The sequence below is a fragment of the Monodelphis domestica genome, chromosome 1, assembly GCF_027887165.1.
Source record: "Monodelphis domestica isolate mMonDom1 chromosome 1, mMonDom1.pri, whole genome shotgun sequence".
In the NCBI taxonomy this organism is placed as follows: Eukaryota; Metazoa; Chordata; class Mammalia; order Didelphimorphia; family Didelphidae; genus Monodelphis; species Monodelphis domestica.
In genome coordinates this window covers 441979254-442005262 of record NC_077227.1, presented here as the reverse complement: position 1 = coordinate 442005262, position 26009 = coordinate 441979254, and the positions used below count along the sequence as shown (strand labels likewise).

The 26009-nt window shown below is 40.5% G+C and overlaps 1 protein-coding gene across 1 annotated transcript in view; it reads left to right on the top strand.

Moving 5' to 3' along the window:
* The first annotated feature begins 9339 nt into the window (after positions 1-9339).
* MYLK3 (myosin light chain kinase 3) overlaps positions 9340-26009 on the top strand; it is a 53798-nt gene continuing 37128 nt past the window's right edge. The window contains 3 exon segments of the mRNA XM_007474817.3: positions 9340-10038; positions 20843-20933; positions 23065-23500. Of these exon segments, the coding sequence (XP_007474879.2) occupies positions 9550-10038; positions 20843-20933; positions 23065-23500 (1016 nt within the window). The 5' untranslated portion in view covers positions 9340-9549.

The following is a 26009-nucleotide window of genomic DNA, read 5'->3' as shown; positions in this document are numbered from 1 at the left end:
GGAAGAATACTGGGAGGAACTCAGTGGCCTGAGCAATATTCTATGGCATCCCCCTATTAGACTGGAAACTGTGATGGTAAGAACTGTATCTTGGGGGTGGCAAGATAGCACAGTGGATTGAAGACCAGCCCTAGAGAAAGGAAACCCTGGGCTCAAATGTGGCCTCAGACACTTGCCAGCTGTGTGACCCTGGGCAAGTCACTTGACCCCCATTGCCTAGCCCTTACCACTCTTCTGCCTTGGAGCCAATACACAGGCTTGATTCTAAGGGGAAAGGTAAAGGTTTAAAGGGGGGGAAAAAGAATTGCAGACGGAAACACTCTACTAGGCAGTAGGCACTAAAGAAATACTTATTAAATGAATGAATTGTTGCTGGGGAAGAATCCATGGAGTGCAGAAACCACAGAAAGAAGAATGGAGAGAGCTGATGTCTCTGTCCCAAGTTCCCCGGCATCTGCACAGGGACATGGCATGGACACAGTTAAGCAATCCAGATGAAAAAGGTCAGCACAGTAAGCAGGTCTTAAAAAAAAAATAGCCTTTAGTCCTTGTCACCCTTCTGTCTTAGAACTGCTACTGGCAGAAAATCAGGGTTTTAAAAAATGCCCTTCCTAGAGAAGGAGAAGGACTTGGAGGCTTTAGTGACTATTTTTCAAAGAACCATAGAATTCTAGAATCGAAGTTAAAAGTGAATTCTGAAGTCATCTAGTCCAATTTCTTTTTTTTTTTATTTTAATATATTTTATTTGATCATTTCCAAGCATTATTCGTTAAAGACATAGATCATTTTCTTTTCCTTCCCCTACCCCCCATAGCCGACGCGTAAGTCCACTGGGCATTAGATGTTTTCTTGATTTGAACCCATTGCTTTGTTGATAGTATTTGCATTAGAGTGTTCATTTAGCGTCTATCCTCTGTCATGTCCCCTCAACCTCTGTATTCAGGCAGTTGCTTTTTCTCGGTGTTTCCACTCCCATAGTTTATCCTTTGCTTATGAATGGTGTTTTTTTCTCCTGGATCCCTGCAAGTTGTTCAGGGACATTACACCGCCACTAATGGAGAAGTCCATTACGTTCGATTATACCACAGTGTGTTTGTCTCTGTGTACAATGTTCTCCTGGTTCTGCTCCTCTCGCTCTGCATCACTTCCTGGAGGTCGTTCCAGTCTCCATGGAACTTCTCCACTTTATTATTCCTTTTAGCACAATAGTATTCCATCACCAACATATACCACAGTTTGTTCAGCCATTCCCCAATTGATGGGCATCCCCTCGTTTTCCAGTTTTGGGCCACCACAAAGAGCGCAGCTATGAATATTTTTGTACAAGTCTTTGTGTCCATTATCTCTTTGGGGTATAGACCCAGCAGTGCTATGGCTGGGTCAAAGGGTAGATATTCTTTTGTCGCCCTTTGGGCATAGTTCCAAATTGCCCTCCAGAATGGTTGGATCAATTCACAACTCCACCAGCAATGAATTAATGTCCCTACTTTGCCACATCCCCTCCAGCATTCATTATCTAGTCCAATTTCTAATACTAATTATGAGTATTTTCATAATCGATTAAGTAATGATAATAATAAATCTGAAACTCCCAAATATTTTGTATTATTCCATCCTGAAGGGCTTCTAAAAATGAGTCATGCAAGGGATAAAGAGAAGGACCTAGAGGGAGGAAGGTCTGAATTTAAATGTGGCCTCAGACACTTATTATCTGTGTGATCCTGGGCAAGTCACTTAACCTCTGTCTGCTCCTCTTCCTCATTGGTAAAATGAAGGTAATAATAGCATCTGTCTCCCAGAGCTGTGGTAAGGATAAACTGTGATAATATTTGTAAAGTGCTTTGCAAACCTGAAAGCACTTTATAAGTGCTAGCTATTATTGCTCTTATTAAAGCCCAATTCATGTACTGTTATTCCTTTTAAATAAATTCTGTTTCTCATTGGTGTACCTTTGCACTGCCAATTTGCCATGTGTTTCCCTCCTTATTCCTTACCCTTGGAATATCCAGCTTCCTTCAAGGCTCTGCCTCAGGCACCAATTCTTCCTTCCCACACATCTGTATTCCTATAGCAAACCTTCTCATAAAGTGTCCCCTGAAGCCCCAGGGAGTGATCTCTTTATGTTCCTTATTTCTCCCTCCTGAAATTACTTTGCATATTTTGTATTTAACTGTCTGTGTACCTGCTATACTCTGCCCACCAATAAAATGAGATGAAAATGATAATAATAATAATAAAATTTATATAAGGGCAGTTAGGTAGTGAGGTAGATAGAATATTGGGCCCCAATTAAGGAAGACTAATCTTCCTGAATTTAAATCTGGTCTCAGGTACTTTCTAGCTACGTGACCCTGGACAAGTCACTTCACCCTCTTTGCCTCAGTTTCCTCATCTGTAAAATGAACTGGAGAAGGAAATGGCAAACTACTCCAGTATCTTTGCCAAGAAAACCCCAAATGGGGTCACAAAGAGTTGGACACAACTCAAAAATGACTGAAGAATAACAACAAAAGAATTTATATAGAGTTTCAAACTTCCCAAAGCATTTTGCATACATTGTCTCATTTGAGTCTCATAAAAACTTTGTAAGAGAAGAAATATTGTCATTCCCATTTTATAGCTAAGAAAAATAAAGGTGAGTGAGTTTAAGAGACTGGTGGGAGAAGGGGTGGTAGAGAAAGAGTTTGTCATAGCTAACTACTGAGCCAGAATTTGAACTCAGTTCTTGTAGGCTCTCCTTATTATACCACTTAGCTATCTTGAGGGCAGGGACTGGTTTTTTGTTTATTTTGTCCCTGGGCTTGAGCCTAGCACTTGTTCAGTTGTGTCTGGCTCTTTGTGAGCTTGTATGAGGTTTTCTTGGCAAAGATACTGGAGTGATCTACTATTTTCTTCTCCAAAGGATTAAAGCAAACAGAAGTTAAATGACTTGCCTAGGGTCCTACAGCTAGTGAGTTTCTGAGGTCACATTTGAACTCCATCTTCCTGACTCTAGGCCTAGTTCTTTCTCCACCAAGTTATTTTCCTCTAGCCAGCCAGCCAGTCTAGCATACAGTAGGAGCTGCATAAATACTTGTTGGATTGAATTGAGCCAATCCTTTATATTCATATAACTTCTTACAAAGGGTTTCCTAAGATTTGATTTTTTCCTCTTTCCTGGGAAGTCCCTCGAGTTTCTTAAAGAATTTTGCTTATAATTCCTGGTGGGAGTATTTGCTTAGGGCAATTTCAGTGGAGGCAGCCATTGATGAAACAGATCAGAGCTGGTCTCCAAGGTTTGATGAATTCACCAAATACTAAGTGAGTGCCTATGGAGTGCAGGATTGTGGGTTGGCACTGAGGGGAAGACAAAGGTGAGTAAGACACATCTGCTGTCCTAGAAGAACCCACGTCCTAGTGGGAGATAAGATGATATAGAGAGAACTAGAATGTGTTCAGTACTTCCGGGAGTCAGTGAGAAGAGATCACTCCCTGAAGTTACAGGGAAGAGGGAGTAGTGGAGTGTGGGCATGTTTACAACAGGAATACATGTGTACTGAGGACAGTTCACATTTAGGATAACAACATGAGAAGAAAAGGAGGAAGAAGCATGGGATGGCAAGCAGTCTAATTTGGCTGGAAATCAAGTTGGGGATCTGAAACCCACCGGGAAAATTTTAGGATTATTTAACTGCGTTAAAATATCCATGTATAGCTACTTTAAGGGACTCAGCAGTATGCTACCAGTAGTGGGATGAGGAAACAAGCTTTGGAGTCGAGGGACTAGGCCAACATGGCACAAGTAAGGAGAAGAACCAAGACTGGAACCCAGGTCCTCTGAGTCCAATAATCAGGGCAAATTCCATTAATGTTATTATCCAAACTCAGACTGGCAGAATTCAACCCAGACTTTTTGTAGCACAGTATAGAGTATTATATATGGAGAATCAGAATACCAAGTTTCATTCTTGGTTCTGTCACTTGCTGCCTGTGTGACATTAGCAAGTCACTTGTCTGACTTCTCTGAGTCTTAGTTGACCTCTAGTGTCTTTTCAGGTTCAAATTCTATGATCTTAAACTCTAGGAAGGTATGAGCTGAGTTTGTATCTTGGATACTCCATAGTGTGATACATATAAATAATAAATAAATGCTTAATAACAGAGCTGTAACTAGGTCTGGACAACCAGAGTTTTGAATCTGGGCACTGAAAATTAGGGCGTATGTAAGTTTAATGTAAGCACTATTTCAGTGAACATTTCGTGAAAGAGTTGGTAATGGAATGTGAAAAATTTGTTTAGCAATTATAATTAGTCAAAATACAAAGTTTCCAGATCAAATTTAAAAAAATTAATTTGATCTTTTTTCAATGAACAAAGTTTATTTTCTTTATTTTAGATCCTCTGGAGTTGTGGTAGGTTATTGGGCTGGTTAGAGTTCTTACATCTTTTAAAGTTGTTTTTATTTACCATGTTGTTATATGAATTGCTCTCCTGATTCTGCTCAATTTATTCTATATCATACATATGTCTTCTAGGTTTCTCTGAAACTGTTCCATCATTCCTTCAAGCACAATAGTATTCTTCATATTTATGTAATATAATTTGTTTAGCTATTCCCCAATCAATGGATCTCTCAATTTTTATTTCTTTGTCACCACAAAAAAAGAACTCCTATAAATATTTTTACACATATCAGTCCTTTTCCCCTTTCTTTGCTCTTTTTGGGGTATGGACCTACTAGTGGTATCACTGGGTCACAGTGGATGCACATTTTAATTACTTAAAAAGATTCTTTCTTATTTTAGTAATTTTTGGAACTTAAATCCATACTGCTTTTCAGAATAATGGACCAATTCATAGCTCCACTAACAACAGTACACTAATGTGTTTGTTTTAGAAAATCAGTAATAATATCCATCTACAAGCTATTATAATAACTAATTTCCCTTCTTCATCAACTGTATTTGTCCTAATTACTTATTTGTCTTAATTACTTCTTGTATTATTTTCATACCATGAATTACAAAGCTGGTTTGAGGGCATTCTTAATGCTGCTATTTGCCCCAGGTGCCAAAATAGCTAATTATGGCTTAACTCAATATTCACTGAATGGATTAATGAATGAATAAATTCAAGGTGTTCCATAATCTAGCCTATTATTGTATAAACTGGATACTAAATTGTATTCCCTGAGATACATCCTCTATTTCAGGCAGAAATGTCTTCATCACTCTCTTATAAATCTCCCATCCTTATATAGGTTGCTCCTTTAGCCCAGAATGCCCTCTGTTTTCCTTTCCACCTATTTGAATTCTCACGAAGATAATAGTTAAATCCCTGTCACCCTTAGGAAGACTCTCTGGATCATTTCAGCCCACATCGATCCCTCTCTTTTTTTTTAAACCCTTACCTTCCATCTTGGAGTCAATACTGTGTATTGGCTCCAAGGCAGAAGAGTGGTAAGGGCTGGGCAATGGGGGTTAAGTGACTTGCCCAGGGTCACACAGCTGGGAAATGTCTGAGGCCAGATTTGAACCTAGGACCTCCTGTCTTTAGGCCTGACTCTTAATCCACTGAGCTACCCAGCTTCCCTCCTGTTCCTTCTCTTGTCTAAGTTCTTTCAGCACTTAATAAGAAATATATCCTTCTCACAGTCCCTCCTTTGAGGGCTATCATCTGGTCACAATCATTTAATAAATAAATCAGGAAAAGCATTTCTTCAAAAACAGCCAACACGTCGATAGCATCTAATAGTCTAGTAATAGTCTGCACTCATTGTCCCCTACCTCTGCAAAGAAAGGTGGAAACACACCCCATTTGTTTAGCATGTGACAACAAACTAATACCATTCTCTATTTCATGTATGTATTTTGTTGATTTCCCCAACTGGATTGTGATTTGAAGGTAAAGACTGTACCTGCAACTTCTATGCAGTGTTGGGTATGACACATGATAGATATTTAGAATAGAGGATGTTAGAGAAGGACTATTAGAAGTTATATCAGCTCAACTTATTCCATGGTGACAATTGAATTTGTTGTATAGAATTCAATTCAACAAACAGTTTCTAAATACATACTATGTGCCAGACACTGTGCTATGTACTAGATATTTAAGACAGGAAACAGTCCTTACCCTCCAAGCTTCTTACATTAGACTGAAGGGTTAAATTCATTCATTTATTCATTAAATATTTATTCAGGACTCATTATGTACCTGGTACTGTGCCAAGGCTGGTTACCATAAGTGCACAGATGAGTAAATATGAATTAATTGGAGAGAGACAGAATTAATAACTCAGGAGACCAGGGATGGTTTCACAGAAGATATTACACCTGAGTTGAGCCAGGAAAAAAAGATGAAGCTTCTGAAGGGTAAGAAAGAGGAAGAAACTCATTCCAGGACTGGGTAACAACCCCTGCAAATGCATGTGGTCAGCGATGGAATATCAAGTTCTGTTTTTAAAAAATTAGTTCAGTTTAGCTGGAATGTAGAATTTGTAAATGAGATTAATATGAAATAAATCTGGAAAGGTAGATTGGAGTCAAATTAGGGTAGGCTTTAAAAAACCAGGATGAATTGTTTGGTTTTGGTCTTAGTCATTAGGGAGCCATTGAAATTTTTTGAGCAGAGGAGTGACATGGTTACTATGACATCATTGAATATGACATAACAAAATGATGATGATTATCTGGAAGGGTATAATTTTATATGCTATATACCATCTGTTGTGCTTTTTAGACTACTTCCAGAACCCTTCTGGTTGACTCAGAGTACGAGCCTCTAGGGTATACTGAGAATATCACAGATGGCAAAGAATCATCAAATTTTAGAGTGGAAAAGGACCTACCAAATTCTTACAGTTGAAAAATGAGAAAACTAAGATGCAGAAAAGACAAATGACTCATAGAGTGAATTGGAGAAAGTCAGGGCTGCAACATAAGTCTCGACTCCTAAACTCATTTCTTTGTACCATATTTTTAAAAAATGATACCTTGGTCTGTTTCTTTTTTCCTTATTTTAAGATGAAATTTTCTTTTTTTTTTTAACCCTTATCTTCCATCTCAGAATCAATACTGTGCATTGGTTCCAAGGCAGAAAAGTGATAAGGGCTAGACAATGGAAGTTAAATCACTCACTCAAGGTCACTTAGCTAGGAAGTATCTGATAGGAAGTCTAGCTTTGAACCCAGGACCTCCAGTCTCTAGGTCTGGTTCTCAACCACTGAGCCACCTATCTGCTCCTTAAGCAATATTAAATAAGTGATTCAGAACTGACTTAAAGACTAGAGCCAAAGAATAGCAACTGATGAGATAATGTCATCTTTGAGGGGAGTCTCCAGTAGAGTGTCAATGAGATCTGTCTTTGACCTTGTGCTGCTCAACATTTTTTTTTCAATTACTTTGATGAAGGCATAAACTATTAAATTTGCAGATGAGGCTAAGAGGGTTAACTAATGAATGAGAAAAGATGGGGGCAAGGTAGGGAAAAGACTTGTTATTTCATTAGCATAGGGAACTTCCAGGTGAAGAAACTCCCTCTTCCAATGCAAGTTCTCTTCTCCATTACCACTAGGATAAGATATAAATTCCTCTGATATTTAAAGTCCTTCAAAATCTAGCCCCAACTTATTTTTACAGCTTAATTATACCATAATTTCTCTTTACTAGCTATTCTGTAGTCTAGTTAGGTGGTGCAGTGGATAGAATGTTGGACTTGAAGTCAGGAAGAACTGACTTCAAATTTGATCGTAGTCATTTACTAGCTATGTGACTCTAGAAAAGCCAATTAACTGATGCCTACCTCAGTTTCCTCAATAGTAAAATGGGGATGATAATAACACCTACCTCCCAGGATTTTTGTGAGGATAAATTGAGCTAATATTTGTAAAGTTTCTTGTCTGGCATGTGATAGGTACTTAATAAGTCTTTTCCTTCCTTCCTTCCTTCCTTCCTTCCTTCCTTCCTTCCTTCCTTCCTTCCTTCCTTCCTTCCTTCCTTCCTTCCTTCCTTCCTTCCTTCCTTCCTTCCTTCCTTCCTTCCTTCACTTTTTTCTTCCCTCCTCCTTTCCTTCCCTCCTTCCTTTCTTTCTTCCTTCCTTCCATCTTTCCTTCCCAGCCTAGATGACCATTTTGAAAGTCCCTTTAGGTCAACATTTGATCTCTCTCCCTTCTCTCTCCATGACTTTACATTGACTTTCCCATCCCTGGTGTGTTCTCTCTCCTCATTTCTGCTGCTTGGAATCCTGAGTTTTTGTCATGGAGAGAGAAGATCAAATGCCTTTCCTGATCCTCTTCCTTATTAGCACTCCAGCCTCTTCCCCACTCTTGAAATGACTGATTTTATTTTGTATTTACTTATCTGAACCTGTGTTGTGTCCTCCCGAGCACAATGTAAGTTCCTTGAAGGCAAGGACTATCTCATTTTTGTCTGTGGCTCTTCCTTATCTAGCACAGTGCCTGCACCTTGTCCTTTAATTTGTAGCATTTTGAATTTAGTTGAACTGATTTAAATTGAGGCATACCAATAATGTAAGTACATATACACATATAGTCTATTATATATACACCAGTGAATATATACATGTATTTCATGTATAGAGATAAGCCTAGAAACCCTAGCTTAGGCTTCAGGGAAACTGAGATAGCTAGAGTCAAAAGATTTTAAAAGACAATAATCTAATGCAACATAAAGTGTTTTCTTCTGGGTCCTCATTTTTATCAATAAAATATAAAGGCTTCTTTTAACTCATATTAACTGCTCTTCAGTCCCAGGTTTCCCATTCGCTCCCTGTGGTTCCTTAGGCAAATTATTTGCTCTTTCTGAACTTCAGTTCTAGACTCCAAAATTCTCTTATTCCTTGGGGAAGTGGGTGCTGAGTAACTGCATGATCATCAACTGGCAAACAGTTATAAACAGTTGGGGTTGCAGAGGGACCCCTACAAGGAATGTAGCTCCAGGTTGTCAAGCGTTTTCTGGTGCCAGGAAAGGATTGGAGGCTATTGTCATTGAGTTCTATTTTTAAAATCAAGTGATAGGTGGCTGGAATGCAGCTCCATCACTCAGGGCCTGTACAGCTAATTCTTATATTCCAATAGTATTAGGGGTGGGGAGGGACACCATGAATTCAGCCTCCTTAGGCCCTCTCTGCTTAGAGAGATCAAGTTGCCTAAAGGATTTTTCTTTTTCTGGAAGTTCATGTCAGTTCCCCAAACTAAGTGATGTCAATTCTGAAGATATTTGCCCATCAACAACCTCTTAGAGAGGAATTTTAAATGTTGCTGTGACGTCAAAGTGGCCCAAGGAGAGGGACTCCTGCCAAGTGTGGCCTGTCACTCATAGGGAGGCCCTACAGGGGAGAAGATAACACAAAGACACAGTCCCTTTCTCCCAGTCAAGGCAATGTCCAGGGGGCTGACGAGTCCAAAAGCCTCTCGAAGCCATCTGATCTGAATTCCAAAGGAGAAGGAACTAGACACAGAGAACGATGAGCTTCCAGGGGCCCATAGTCTAGTCTGAAAATACTGACTTTTGCTAGACTTCCTGGTGGTTGCTTTTTGCTTGGTCAGAATGTCGGAATCTTCCAAGGAGAGCTCAGGGACTTGTGGGGAGGCTGGGAAACGGAGGCTGCCCGTGACTGGCAGGAGTTGCTTAAACACCATGGACAAAAAATTGAATGTACTCAATGAAAAGGTAGATAAACTCTTGAATTTCCAAGAAGATGTATCAGGAAAACTAGAGAGCATGTATCGAGGCATTGGCGACCTAGAACGGGGCATCAGCAAGATTGCAGCTGCTTCAAAAACAGATCTTCCCTGGGATCAAGCCCAGGTTCAGACAGGATGCCCCGAGATGCTAGAGATGGTGAGGGCTGTGCAACGCGACACTTCCCGACATAGCACAATGCTTGAAGGGTTGGTCAAGATGGTCACTGCAGTGGATAAAGCCATGACATTGATTGGAATGATTTTCCAGAACTCTAAACTGGTGGATTTCATTGTGCAAGGGAGCAATCCCTGGAGGAAAGGGAGCCTGGCTGATGCTGAGATTCTGGAGGAGGTTGGTTTCCATTTTCTTCTCTATGACTGCCCCTCCCCCCTTCCCTTGTCAGAAGAGAATCCATGGGTATGGGTATGGATGCGTGACTTTCCCCATCTAATTCAGCATTAGGGTTGGCATTAAGTTATTGAAGCCCAGACTTTTTTCATTTTGTTTTGTTTCATTTCGTTTCATCCATTTTCTCTGATTAGGAATCTTCTTTGGGGAATTTGGTTGTGTCAGATTCTCATACCTTTGGGGAATTTTATTCACTTGAGTGTTATGAGGTCCACTGAGGATAGAGATTCTTAGGGTCAGAGGATTTAGAACTGAAAGACAGCATAAAGATCAGGTAGTTCAAATTTCTCTTTTACAGATAAGAAAACTGAGGTCTAGGGAAGCTAAATGCCTTGCCCAAGGTCACATAGGTAGTAAGTGGCAGAGAAAGAATCTGACCCTGTCCCCCAACACCCCCCACACTCAGGAAAATTCAATGGATTCTTATTGCTCAGAGAATGAGTCAGACCCCAGTACTCTTTCTAATTAGTACATTAAAGTACTTTTCAAAGGGGCTGGATGAAAAGCATTTGGGGCTTTACACTAGCCTGGGGAGTCATAAAATTATACTTTTAGAACTTCTAGTCCAACTCTTGTATTTTATAGTTGGGGAAATTGGAGCCCAGAGCGGGAGGGATTTGAATCTTTCCTTCATTGTCAATTATGAGATGCTATTGACATCTTCTTAGGGACTTTTTTTGCCCAAATGAAGACAGTGGTGATGCCTGACCTTAGTGAGAATCTCAAAGGGAAAGATGTGTACAGAGAAGGACAGGGCAATGTTGATTGTGGGAGCAGCCTCTTTTTGATAATCCTGAGGACCCTACTTGGACTAGGGCTCCTTGAAAGCGTCCGTCCAGGCTCTCTTATGTTTTTTTTTTTTCCTTAATTTGGGGAGAAGTAAGCTGGGCACAATGGGGTGCCTAGAATGAGAGAATCGGGCCAGGAATCCCTTTTTCCAGTCCATTACTAAATATACCTATAGATAAATGCAGCTCTTTACCTTCTAGGGGCTTCTCTTTCCTTCTTCATTCTGTCCTACCCAACCCTGTTTGGGATTATCAGTGTGCTAAAAACAGTCAAGCCCCAGGTGTCACATCCCAGAGGCCCCCAATGGGGGCAGGATTGCTGAGCTGGCATTCATTGCTAAATGTTGTGCAATCAGGAACATTTGCTCATAAAGGCAAAGGGAAGAGAGATTGCCTGACATTGCCTGGATTGCCTGAACACTTAGCAACATCCAGACTGCCTGGAGCCACAAGTTCAAATCCCTTCAGCTATCCATCATCCCCTGGGTGGAGATAAGCAGACTAGAAAGGGTAGGGAGCTGATCAGAGCAGGAAGAAGCAGAGAGGACCAAACAGGGCTGGAAAACAATCCATGAACTTCAGGAGAAGGTTTCCTTTTGGAGAAGAGGCTTAGAGGAGCATGTTCTGAAGTAAGAAGGCGGCATTGTGATATAGTGAAAAGAATATGAACAGAAGATCTGGAGTGAAAAGACAAGATTTAGAGTTACCTGGCTCAACTATTTACTATCTTGGTCAAGGCTACTGGGTCTCAGTCTAAAATGGGGGGATTGGACCAGATAAGTGCCTTCTAAAAGACTCTAAATGTCTAAGTTCTGAAGGACTTTTGCTTCTGTGAGACCTAAAATTTTTGCAGAAAGATGTTTTAAGAAACCCTTCATCCAGGTCATACCAAATAATTGTGGGTGTCTTGACGATTCAATCCCTGGCTTTCTCTTCTTCCACTCCTGCCCCATGCCCTGATGCAAGCTCCACCATCCTTTCTCATTTCTCTTCTCTGGGAGCTGATTCTCTGACCTCTCTAATGTACTCCTTTATAGGGGAGGGTGCACACTTCTCTCTGCTGGCCCCATAGTGCTTAGTTCATCAGAATGGGAGGATAACAAATCAAGAGATCCCAATTCCTGTCCTTTGAAAATCAGTGTGAAATTCTTCTAGGGTTTTGGGAATGGTAGTATGGGGGATTTGGGGTAAGTCACTGAAACTTTCATCAAAGGATCATAGATTTGGAGTTGGAATGGAGTTTAAATGCCATTTGGTCCAATCACAATTCCCTCATTTTAGAGATGAGGAAACTGAGACCCAGAGAGGTTAAATAAGTTGCCCAGGGTCACACAACTATTATGAGGCAGGATTTGAACCAAGTTCTTCCTGACTTAAATCCAGTATTCTCTCCACTATTCCATGCTTCCCCCCCAAAAAACATTTCCCCAAACTTGGGGACATCCTTCCATTGCATACACAGGTTGTTTCAGAAGAGTGAGGGAACTTGGAGACAGCTGGGTGGCTCAGTGGATTGAGAGTCAGGCCTAGAGATGGGATGACCTAGGTTCAAATCTGGCCTCATATACTTCCTAGCTGTGTGACCCTGGGCAAGTCACTTGACCCCTATTGCCTAGCCCTTACCACTCTTCTGTCTTGGAACCAATACACAGTATTGACTTCAAGACAGAAGGTAAGGGTTTAAAAAAAAAAGAGTGAGGGATCTTGTGTATCATTCTATTTCTCTCCTATTTCTTGTGGCTAAAATACTTGAGATGGCTATCTGTAATAGGGCATGTTAGTTCTTTTCCTCTCACTTCTTAACTCTTCATAGTCTAGCTTCCAACACCATCATTCAACTAAAACTTCTCTTTCCAAAGTTACTAATGATCTCTTAATTGCCAGATCTAATGGTCTTTTCTTTTTTCTTAAAAACAAAACAAAACAAAAAAAAAACACCCAAACCTTTTACCTTATGCCTCAGAATCAATACTGTGTATTGGCTCCAAGGCAGAAGAGTAGTTAGGGCTAGGCAATGGGGATGGAGTGACTTGCTCAGGGTTACACAGATATTAGGAAGTGCCTTAGGCCATATTTGAACCCAGGATCTCCTATCTCTAGGCCTGGCTCTCTCTCCACTGAGCTGCCTTGCAAATGCCACCTTGCTGCCCCACAATGACCTTTTCTTCATCCTCATCCATCTTGATCTTTCTGCAATACTTGATAGTTGATCACCCTCTTCCCCATAATACTCCCTTAGTTTTCATGACAACTGCTCAGCCCTGTTCTCCTCTAACCTGTCTAACCACATCTTCTCTGTCTCTTTTGCTAGATCTTCATCCAGGTCATACCCAATAACTGTGGGTGTCTTGAAGGTGCTATCCTGGGCTTTCTCTTCTTCCTCTGTACTATTTCACTTTGTGATCTCAGCAGCTCCCATGGTTTCAATAATTATCTCTATCTAGATGACTCTTAGATGTACTCGTCCAGCTCTAAATTCTCTCCTGAATTTCTGTCTCACATCTCTTGAACTGCCTCCTGGAAATCTTGACCTCGATATCCCACAGACACCTGAAACTCAAGTCCAAAATTCAATTCATTATCTCTTCCCCAAACCTTCCCTTTTTCTAACTTTCTTATTACTGTCCAAGGTACCACCATCCTTTCAGTCCTCTGGGCTTGAAACTGTGATGTCCTGAACTCCTCACTGCCCCTGTCCATATCCAATCAGGGTCATGTCCTGCCATTTCTACCTTCATAACATCTCTTTCTTGTGTCTTTAACGTAACATCCTCTCCTTTGGCAATGCCACCACCCTGGTTCAGCCCTCATGACTTCACAATTGAAATATTGTAGTAGGCGGCTGATTGACCTCCTTGCCTCAAATCTCTTCTCGTTCCAATCCAATCCATTTCTACTCAGCTGTCAACTTTATATTCTTTTATGTGTAGGTTTGACCACATTGCCACCATATTAAAAAAAGTTCTGTTTTCATTCCATTGAGTCCATGTTTTCACAACCCCATATGGAATTTTCTTGACAGGGATAATAGAGTGGTTTGTCATCTTCTTCTCCAGTGCATTAAGACAAAGAGAGGTTAAGTACTTGACCAGGGTCACACACTGGTGAGTGTCTAAAGTCAGATTTGAACTGAGATCTTCCTGACTACAGGCCCAGCTCTTTATCCATTGAGCCACTTAGCTGCCTCTTAATAAGCTACCAGTGGCTGCCTCTAGATGAAATCTTCTGTTAGGACTTTTAAAGTTCTTCATGATCTCACTTCTTCCTCCCTTTATGGTCTTCCTTTATTTTTTCCTGTCACAAGATCCTGTGATCCATTGACACTGGCCGCCTTGCTGTCCTGTCACTCTATCTTTTGTCTCTTGAGTATTTTCACTGCCTATTCCCCTTGCCTGGAATTCTCTCCCTATTTATCTCCACTTCTTAGCTTCTCTAGCTTCCTTGAGGTCTCAGTAAAAATCCTACTTTCTGCAAAAAACCTTCCCTGGTCCTCCTTAATCTTGACACCTTCCCTCTAAGACTGCCAATTTGTCCTGTATATGGTTTATTTGTATGTCTTTTTATTCGTCTGTATATGTCTAATGTTTGCATCTTGTCTCTCCCCCATTAGACTGTAAGTTCCTTGATAGCAGAGACTGTCTTTCGCTTTTCTTTGTATACCCTGCACTTAGCACATAATAGGAGCTTAATAAATGCTTACTGATTAACTGACTGAGAGTGGGTTTAGACTTAGAGAGCACATATGGCCAACGAGCAAACTCACAGCTTCTGGTTACTGGACAATATTACTTATTATCTATGCTGTTCCTTTGACATTTCATGACATATAGACTCTTTGGGACAACTCTATTGTTTTGAACTTTTATTTGGCTCTTGTTATTTATTTAATTTTTAATCTATTAATCTTTTGTCTTTCCAGCTAGACTGTAAACTCCTCAATACCTACTTCAGTGTCAGATTCATCATAGGTGCCCAATGTATATTTAATTGATTTATTTAAATTGACTGGATAACCAACTACTCTCATACATGTTTTTATTTTTATTTTTAAAAATCCTTACCTTCTCTCTTAGAATTGATATTATAGCAGTTCTAAGACAGAAGGGCAGTAAGGGCTAGGCAAGTGGTATTAAGTGACTTGCTCAGGATCACCCAGTTAGAAAACATCTGAGGTTACATTAGAACCCAGGTCCTCCCAACTCCAGAACTAGCTCTCTATCTACTGAACCACTTAGCTGCCCCTCATACATGTTTTTAAGGGACTCTTCACTTGTATATTCCTTCCTTCCTTCCTTCCTTCCTTCCTTCCTTCCTTCCTTCCTTCCTTCCTTCCTTCCTTCCTTCCTTCCTTCCTTCCTTCCTTGAGTTGGTACTGAACAGATGTTCAATAAATGTGTGAAAACTGTTTCTAGCCAGTATGGCATCATGAAAAGAGAGTTGGCTTTAGAGCCAGAAAGATCTGGGTTCAAATCTCATTTCTAATCTATACTACTGAGTGACCCTGAGCAAGTAATTTCCTTCTCAAAGCTGTGGACAACTCTCTAAGACTTCTAAGTTAAATAGAAAGTACAAATTTGTGTTGGTAGAGAGTTTCTTCATCTGGGAGTTCACTGTACCTATGAAATCATGGGTCCAGTCCTTCTCTCTCTATCTTCCCCTCTCCAACAGTGACAACTGCCCCCCCCCCCTTTCCCCCAGAGACCAATCCCAGCAGAACAGCATCTTCCAGAACAAAGGGCAGAATTCCCTACCATTTCCCTACCTGGACAATGTCATATTAAGGACAAAATAATTCTCCAAACTCTTTAGATTTTCTGAGAAGGATAGTTATAGCCTCACCACTCCTTCTGGCTGGGACATGCAAGGGAGGGGAGGAAAGGGCTTGGCTTGTGTTGCTTCTGGAGCAAGAACCTTGAGCCTATGTAGGGGTGGGGAGGGAAAGGGGGAGATGATAACATTTCAACCTAACAAGGTCTGCCAAAGGACATAGGTAATGACTTTTGCTGCCTGAGGCTCCCATTCGTTGGAGCCTTTGCAAAAGGGAGCAAGTGGAAATGGGAGCTGGGAGTATCAAGCTAGGAATAATAGTGAGATAAACCTGGGAGGTAGTAGTCTCATTCCTCCAACCTAAGCCTCATCCTGCTGCAAGAATTTTTCTCAAATCAAGATCTGGTCATGTCACTCATTTGCTCAAACATTTTTAGTGGCTCCCGTTGCCTGCTGTACAGTATAGTAGAGTCTGTAGTTCCAATGCCTCTGTATCCCATTCAAGGCTTTGTTTGGTAAAGGAAATGTGCTCATCCAGTTCACTCTACCAATGAAATCGTGGGTCCAACCCATATCTCCACTCGTCCTTTTCTCTCATCAACGTCACAGCCACAGAAGGAGGCCAACCCCATTAGAAGGAGCATCATTGTGCTCTCCACATACAGGCATTATCCTCCCTTTCCAGCTTCCTCTAGCCAGACTGGACAGTTAGTTCTTTGCCCTCCTCTGAGCACAGCCCTGGCTCTCTAATCTTCATGGGTTTGCTCAAGTTGTCTCTCCCCGGTTTGTTTTATGTGTTAACAAGTCTTCTGGGCTCCTCCCCCTTTCCAGCTCACATGTTGATACTGCTCTTTCCTCCAGGATCTCTCTCAGCACTGTGCTAGACAGTTCTCAAAGGTGGTCATCATGTCCTGTTGTATTCTCTAGTCTTTTGGGTTTGTTCTTTAGTTCTCCAACTAGACAGGAAGTTCTGTGAGGGCAAAGATGAGATCTTGCATTACTATAGTGCCTTGCAATAGAAATAGAGGATTCATCTTGATTGGAGTGAAGTGAGATAGAGAGAACAGGAGGAGAAAGAGAGGAAATACAGGGAGACCAAACCAGAGAGAAATAATGAGTTAGTAGTAACTTGTAAGGAACAGAGCAGCTAGGTGGCTTAGAGGATAGAAAGCCAGACCTGGAGATGGGGGTGAGGTCCTGAGTTCAAATCCAACCTCCCATGCTTCCTAGCTGTATAATGGTGGGCAAATCACTTAACCCTGATGGTCTAGCCCTCACCACTCTTCTGTCTTAATCCCAAGGCAAAAGATTCTAAGACAGAAGACAAGGGTTAAAAAAAATGGTAAGGAATCCCTACATTTTTTTCTTTAAAGACTTGTTCCCATACTCATGATGAAAAACACTATCCACCTTCAGAGAAAGAAGTGAGAGTCTGAATGCAGATTGAAGCACACTATTTTCTTGTACATTTTCTTCATGCTTTGGAAATAAGTCTTGCATGAGTGCATCATCAAATTGCTTATTGTCTCAAGGAAGGAAGTAGGAAGGAGCTGGGAGAAAATTTAGAACTCAAAAATTTTAAATGAATGTTAAAAATTATTTTTACATGTAATTGGGAAAAATAAAATACTTTTTTTTTGAAAGAAGAATAATTCCCCAAACAAGCAGAGTTATGGTTAGCAGCTATCTCCCTGCTGCCCAGCTGCATAAGTTCTGGGGGTTGGGGGGGCTTAGATTTTCATTTTCCCAAAGGAGGTGGCCAGTGTCAGAGAATAACAAGGTTGTATCTGGGTATGAGTTCCCTGCACTTCAGACTTCTTCAAGGACAGAAATACCAAAGGGAGGAAATATTATCTCTCCTCTACTTTAAGAACAGCTTGTGTAATGCCAAAGAGAAAATAGATGGGTTTTTTCCTCTGGAAATTCTAAAGGTGAGACAGTCATGCAGAGACAGACTTTGATGCAACAATGTCACATACCTCCTTGGGCCTTCTCAGAAGGTTGCCACAAATGACTTTCAAAGTTGTTCTATATTTTTATGGTAGTCAACATAACTGAGTCGTAGACTATCAGGCCTGGAAGAGTCCCTAGAAATTATCTCATTCAATCTCTTCATTTTTACAGATCAGAAAACTAATCCCAGAAAACAAAGTGATTTACCCAGAGTCACACATGTGATGAGAGGCAGAGCTAGAATCTGAATTCAAGTCTTTTGATTCCATGTACTGATCAGCCCTAGTTCTACTCTTTCTTGGTACTTGTCCTGGGGTGCAGCTGGAGTGTGTGTGTGTGTGTGTGTGTGTGTGTGTGTGTAGCAACAGACAGAGAGAGAGAGAGAGTGAAAGAGGAGAGAGAAGAGAGAAGGATAGACAGAGAAGGGGAGGGAGATAGAGAGAAAGAATGAAAGGAACAAAATGAGAGAAAAAGGACAGAGAGAAAGAGAGAGGGGGACAGAAGGAGGTAGAGAGAGAAATATAGTGAGGTGGAGGAAGAAAGGAAGAGAGAGAGAGGGGAAGAGAGAGCAAGAGTGAGAGCAAGAAAGAGTGAGAGAGAGAGAAGGACTGAGGGAGGGAGGGAGAGAGAGAGAGACAGACAGATAGACAGACAGACAGAGAGAGAAGGATGGGAGGGAGGGAGGGAGAGAGAGAGAGACAGACAGACAGACAGACAGACAGAGAGTGAAAGAGGAGAGAGAAGAGAGAGGGATAGACAGAGAAGGGGAGAGAGATAAAGAGAACGAATGAAAGGAACAAAATGAGAGAAAAAGGACAGAGAGAAAGAGAGGGGGGGACAGAAGGAGGTAGAGAGAGAAATATAGTGAGGTGGAGGGAGAAAGGAAGAGAGAGAGAGGAGAAGAGAGAGTAAGAGTGAGAGCAAGAAAGAGTTAGAGAGAGAGAGAGAGAGAGAGAGAGGAAGAGGAAGAAAGGGAGAGGGGAGAAAGAGAATTATTAAATGTTTACTGTGTGACAGGCACAGTGCTAAACATCTTGGGCATACAAAATGAACAATCAATGGTCCTTGCCCTCAAGCAGGAAAACAACCCAAAAGAATTGGAAATGGGGTGGGAGGGATACTCAAAGGTGCCATGATATAACATAGATATGGTCGGGGAGTGGTGTGGCGACTTCATTCCCCAGAAGAGTCAGGGGAAGGCTCACCTGTTAGAGCTTGATGATTCAGGGGTAGAGTCCAAGATGGGGATGATAAGATGAATCAAGCCAAGAGTCAGATTCCCATTTGGCTCCCAGCAAAAATCTAGATGCAAAATAAGCTCTCAATATATACTTGTTAAAGCCAGCTCCCACTTAGATGTTTTGATTTAATCATTAATAACATTCATGTTGCCATCCAAATGATACTGGATTCAAAAGAAATGCAGTCCAGTTCCAGGGAGGTTCATTAGACGGTGCTTATTAAACTTGGAACTTGAGAACTTAGGTTTTCAAAGTCAGATAAGGCTGATATATCCTTGGGCAGGGAGTTACCTTATTACTAAGGTCAGAAGCACTAGGCAGCATTATAGAGCTCCTGGCCTTGAGTGAGGAAGACCTGAGTTCAAATGTGACCTCAGATACAGACTAGCTGTATGACCCTGGGCAAATTAATTAACTCTGTTTGCCACAGTTCCCCATCTGACAAAGTGAGCTGGAGAAGGAAATGCAAACCACTCTGATATCTTTGCCAAGAAAACCTCAGATGGGGTCACAAAGAGTTGGACATGACTGAATTGACCGAAAAACAATAACAAAGGTCAGAGGTCTTAGAACTGGAAGAGACCTTTCAGATGATCTAGTCTGACCCCATCGTTTTATATATAGCTGAGGTAAAATGGAGGTCTAATGGACCAGTCTGGTGGAATATTTCATCCAAACCTGCAGAGAGAGAAAAAAGATTCTTCTAAAATTCCTGGTCAGGGACTCAGGGAAACCTGGACAAAAACTCCAGCTCTTACATTTTTTGGCTGTGGCCCTGAACAAGTCCATTCATCTGTAAAAAAGGAGAAATAATATTATACTTCTATTAGCTATTTGACAGGGCTATGGTAAAAGAAATACTTTGTCAACTTTGAAATGCCATAAAAATGTAATTTGTTTTCATTAAATAGAAGATAACTCTATTTCTCAAGTCAAAACTAATGGTCTTAACGGCTAATTCAATCAGGTACCACCTATAACATAATTCAACCAGTCAGCTATCCATTGAGAGCCTACTATGTGCAAGATCCAGTGCTAAGCAAGTTTCTAAAGAGCTCTTTTTCATAACTGAATTAGAATATGTGTGACTAATATGGGAAAATGTTTTACATTATTGCACATGTAAAATCTATATCAGATTGTTTGCTGCCTCAAGGAAAGGAGAGGTGGGGAAAGGGGAGGGAGGTAGAGAATTTGCCTAAAAAGTTTTTTTAAATTGTATGTGTATGTGAGGAAAAAAAAGAAAAAAAAAGAATTAGTATATACTTCTTTAGTCTGAGTCCTGCCCCACAACTACTTATGTATTTTTTTAAACCCTTACCTTCCATCTTGGAGTCAATACTGTGTATTGGTTCCAAGGCAGAAGAGTGGTAAGGGCTAGACAATGGGGGTCAAGTGACTTGCCTACGGTCACAACAGCTAGGAAGTGGTTGAAGCCAGATTTGAATGTAGGACCTCCTGTCTCTAGGCCTGGCTCTCAATCCACTGAGCTACCCATTATGTATTTTTAAAAGTAAGTTGAAAGTTGTCTCTCTCTTGAGAGTTTCTAGGGCTGTGTCTTCCTCTTCCTCTAAGAGTCCAACACAGTGCCCTGCATGCAGCAGTACCACAAGATAGGGAAAGGACCTAGATCTATCATTTCACTTGTAGAGGGAACTCCCAAATGGAGAAACTCTTTCCCCCTGGGCTTGTCAGCACCTTGAGGCTTTGACAGCTGCGGGTATGAGGAAGGCCAGAGGAGTGATGCTTGGCCTCTATCCTGCTGGGCTCTACTCTTTCTCTAGGATTCTGAGATTAAAGATTTGAGAAGGAATAGAATCTTTGTATTCCTCTAACCAACACCCTCTTTTTACATATGTGGAAGCTGAGGCAAAATAACCTACCTGAGTTCCCACAAATAATAATTGGTAGGGAAGGCAGTGCTTTGTCTGCTGGCTCACCTGAGTAATTTTTTTTTTTTACACTGTGTAATGATGTTTGCTGACGATTGCTTTTTAGAACAAGGAGAAAGCTGAGGAGAAGGGGGCTAAACCAAAGCACGCCCTTAGTACTCGAGGAGTGCAGGCTGAGATCAGGAGGCCTTTGGAAGGTAAGTAGGAGCCCTTCTATTACTCTCTTCCCCCCAAATATTTCCTGCCCCACAACTACTTATGTGACCCATGTAAAAATAATATGGCAATGGATTGATTATTGATTATAAACTGACATATATACTCTGCTTGCTGTGCTTACAAAGTATCTTTAGTTTATATAAGTGAAGTGAAGCTCATAAGTGAACTCTTCAGAGCCAGGTGCAAGGACACTAAAGAGACTCTTGTTATTAAAAAAAAAATTATTAAAACTATAAGGCTAAAAAAGGATTTCTAACTCTAAGGGATTCTAACTCCACCCAAATAAAACTCCCTGGTTCTGCAAGGAACCGCTTCTCCTGTTTCCACTGGCTACACTGATCTGACTAACCCAAATTTTTACTATTCTAAATAAACTAACACTATTATTGTTATAATTCTTAACTTTGTCTCCAAGTTATAAAAATAACAAAAGCTGAGCCTCAGCAAGAACCAAGTTAGGACTCTGAGCCCTAGCTGACTCAGAGTCCAAACCAAAGACCAGGTGTTTCTTTGGTCTTCCCAGAGTTAAAACAATCTATAAAAACAGCAATAGATAGTCACTAGTGATTCCCAAGTTGGAAAAGGAAAACACTTAGCTCCTTCAGGTCTTTCCCTCCTTTTCTTCTACCTCAGACAGGAGAGAGAGAGAGAAAAAAGATATCACCTCCTCCAAGCCCTCAGAGAGACAGAGTCTGACTTTACCAACTGCCAGAGACCAACTGCCACAGGAAAAAAACAACAACCGATAAAACCTCCCCCACACACTGTCAACATTTGAAATTGACACTCTGCCTTAGATCTGCTTCAAACTCCAACTCTTTCTCAAGCCAGCTTCTCTACTTCTTATCTCCAAACTAACATAAAAAAGACTTACTTTTTAATATCATCCTTATACCCAGGAGAATAATATTGGTTTTGTCCTTCTCACTTTTGTGACAATGGAACTTCTCAGAGATAGTCAAGACCAGTGGACTTTGGAAATTGTTTCATTTAGCAGATGTTTATCAAGTACCTGCTTTTGAATTGTTCTATATTAGACCTTTTGGGGAAAGAGAGGGGTTATAACAGAAAGAGGATATAGTTTCCCCTTTCTGTGAGCTGAACTCAAAAGTTCTTGACCTGGGGGCTATGGACTTTGAGAAAAATATTTTCATAACTCTGTTCCAATATAATTGTTTGCTTTCATAATCCTCTTTATTTTATTTTTTGAACTTACAAACATTGTTCTGAGAAGGGATTCACAGGCTTCACCAAGTTGCTAGAGGGGTCCTGGACACACAAAAAAGTTAAGAATTCCTTGCTCTGATTGAGTCACAGGGCATACATAAATGAGGTTATGTTTAAAATTAATTCACTTATTTTATTTTTAAAATTTTATTAATTAATTTGTTTGTTGGGGGCAGCTGGGTGGCTCAGGAGATAGAGAACAAAGTCCAAGGATGGGAAGTCCTGGGTTCAAATTTGGCCTCAGACACTTCCTAGATGTGTTACCCCAGGCAAAGTTACTTAACCCCCATTGCCTAGCTCTTACTGCTCTGTCTTGGAACCAATATGTAGCATTGATTCTAAGACAGAAGGTAAAGGTTTAAAATTTTTTCTAATCTATTTTTTGTTTGTTGGTTACATTAAAATTCCCTGATATTTCATCCCCTCCTTTCTTTCCCTGAACCATAGTAGGCATCACTAGACAAAAAATATGTATAGATATATTGTCATCTATTCATTTTACAAACATTTATTAAGGCCCTAATGAGTGCAAGGTCCTGGCCTCTAGGAATGATGTAAAATGAGATGAGATATGTTCCCTACCCTCCTGGGGCTTATAGTCTAATAGATGTTAAGAAAAATAACAAAACTAATTTGTGCTATTTGCTTAGAGAACCTAGAAAAATAGGAATGATTTTGAGAATGAGGGTGCCAAATTAGAGCAGTACTTTTGGAAAATGGTGATGTCCTCAAGGGTCCCTTGGGAAAAAACATTTTATTTTAACAGGTAGTGTAGCTAAGAGAAGGTAGAATCTGGCCCATTATTCAAATCAACAGACCTTATACATCCATCACAATGGCATTTAATTACTTGAGATTTTTATTGTCTATTTTTCTGTTTAGAAAGCCAAAAGGCAGAGTCCTTGGAAGGGAAGAACCAGAAGCTGCCCTCAGGGACCCTTCAAGATTCTGCAGTTAACTCAGATTCTCTCAGAGGGGAAGGAGCTTCCCTAAGGCAGAAAGATGGAGATTCTGGCCCAACCTCCAGTCAAAGACCTCTTGACTGTCCTCTGTCATCCAAAGACACAGTATCAAAAGACCCTGTGAAAGCCAGTGCCATCACCCTTGGGCATCCAGATTGGACAGCAGTATCACAAGGGAACAGTGAAGTCTCCCAGGGTCAGGTGGAACCTGGAAGAGTAGAACAAGGAGATATGCCTGGCCAGTTTGCTTCTTGGTCATCAGAGAAGGTGGCAAAGCCAGGTCCAAGTTCCAGCACTGAGGTCCTAGGAGCCTTGCCCCAGCCCATGGGAGCTCAGGGTGGAGGGATGCCTCCAAGGTAGGAACTGATTATTCTGTTTATGCCTATGTAGGATCAATTCACAGCTCCCTGTTTGACCTTGGGAAAGTCATTTATCCTTTTTGGTCCTCAGTTCCTCATCTGTAGAATGAGAAGGCCTGACCAGATGACTTCTAAAGTCTCTTTCTGCTTTAAAGTTATGGTTCTGTGATCATAAGATCACACAATGGCAAAGCTGGCAGAGTCCTCAGAAATCATCTAGTTCAAACCCACTCCTCCAATTTTACCAATGAGGAACTGAAAGCTACAGAAGGAAAATGACTTGTCCAAAGTCATACAGCTAATAAGTTAAGATTTAACCTCAAGTCCTCTAACTCCAGATCTAGTATTCTTCCCATTTCACTGCAGGTACCTCTTATCCAACCAACCTCTATTCCTTCAATTAAACTGTGCCCCAGGCAAGGGAAGCCTCTTGCTCAAAGTCTTTGAATCAGGGAGTTCCAACCTCAGTAGCCCTCTGGCACATACTGTGCCTGAAAAACTACATCTCCTACAGAAGTCATCTAGCCTTTGCTTGAAGACTTCCAGTGACAAACCTACCACTTTTTGAGGCAGCCTCTTCCACTTTTCAATAGCTCTAATTATTAATAAGTTTTTCTTAAATCTACCTCCCTGAAACTTTCATTTATTACTTCTACTTATTGTCACTGGGTTCAATCTAAATTGGTCTAATACCTCTGCCTCAAGATAATACTGAAAATATTTGAAGACTACAATCATTTCCTTCCTCCCTCTTCCCTTCTCCAAAAACTTTTCTTTTCCAATTGATCCTTGGTCTCTTAACCCTTTACCATCCTGACTGTCTTTCTCTGAATCACTCAGACTTAAATTTCTTCCTTAAAATTATTGCCTCAGGGGGCAGCTGGGTGGCTCAGTGGCTTGAGAGCCAGGCCTAGAGATGGGAGGTCCTAGGTTCAAATCTGGCCTCAGACACTTCCCAGCTGTGTGACCCTGGGCAAGTCACTTAACCCCCATTGCCTAGCCCTTACCACTCTTCTGCCTCGGAGCCAATACACAGTATTGACTCCCAAGATGGAAGGTAAGGGTTTAAAAAAAAATTATTGCCTCAAACTATATATATATATATACATATATATATATACACACACACACACACCTACTCATACACACATACATATATATGTATGTATATTTGGATCAGAGTATGGGATTGTCACTCTCTTTGGCCCCATCTGGGCTCTCTTAATTTAGCTTTGGATATCATTAGGGTTTTTGGTATCTATGTCACAGTGTTACTGAAATTGGAGCTTGTAGATCACTAAAACCCCCAGATTTGCATTTCTCTAATTAGTGATTATTGTCAGTATTATCTAATTATTGATAACTTGTATTTCTTTCTCTGAAAAGTGCCTGTTTATATCACTTGATCATTTGTCAACTAGGAAATGGCTCTTATTCTTATACATTTGGCTCAGTTCCCTATATATTTGAGAAATGAAACCTTTATCAGAAAACTTTGCTGCAAAGATCCTCAGTTACTGCCTTTCTTCTAATTTTTAGCCATATTGGTTTTGTTTATATAAAAACTTTAAAATTGATTGCAAGCAAAATTATCTATTTTATCTCATATCTCTGTCTCTTTTTCCTCTCTATATGTTGTTTGGTCATTAATTCTTCCCCATTTATAGATCTGACAAGTAATTTCTTCTATGCTCCAATAATTTGCTTATGACATCACCTTTTGTGTCTAAATCATATACCCATTTTGAGCTTATCTTGGTATATGATGGGAGATGTTGGTCTATGCCCAGTTTCTGCCAAACTGCTCTCCAGTTTTTCTAGTAGTTTTTTGTCAAATAGTGAGTTCTTTCCCAACTAGCTCAGATTTTGTCATTTATCAAACACTGGCTTACTGTTTGCCTCTGTATATTTTGTACCTATTCTGTTCCATTAATAAACTAATATATTTCATGTCCAGCTCAAATTATTTTGATGATTACAACTATAATACAAAGTATTGGTATTCGGTAATGGTAGGCACACCCTCCTTCCCATCCTACTCCCCCCACCCCATTGATTCCTTTGATATCCTTGACCTTTTGTTCCTCCAGACAAATTTTATTGCTATTTTTTTCTGCCTCTATAAAGTAATTCCTTGGTGGTTTTATTGGTGTGGTGCTGAATAAGTAAGATAATTTAGGTAATGTTGTGATTTTTATTATATTGATTTGGCCTACCTATGGGCCATTAATTCTACAATTATTTAGCTTGTCTTTATTTGTGACAGCATATTTTGGAATGATATTTATATAATTCCTGTGTGTATCTTGGCAGGTACACTCCCAAGTATTTTATACTGTCTGTAGTTATTTCTAAATGAAATTTCTCTCTCTCTCTTCCTGTTGGTAATAGGTAGAAATGCTGATGATTTAGGTGGGCTGTTTTACATCTAGAAATGCTGCTTGAAGCTGTTAATTGTTTCAACTAGTTTTTTAGTTGCCTAGTGTCCTTGAACTAAGTTGGTATA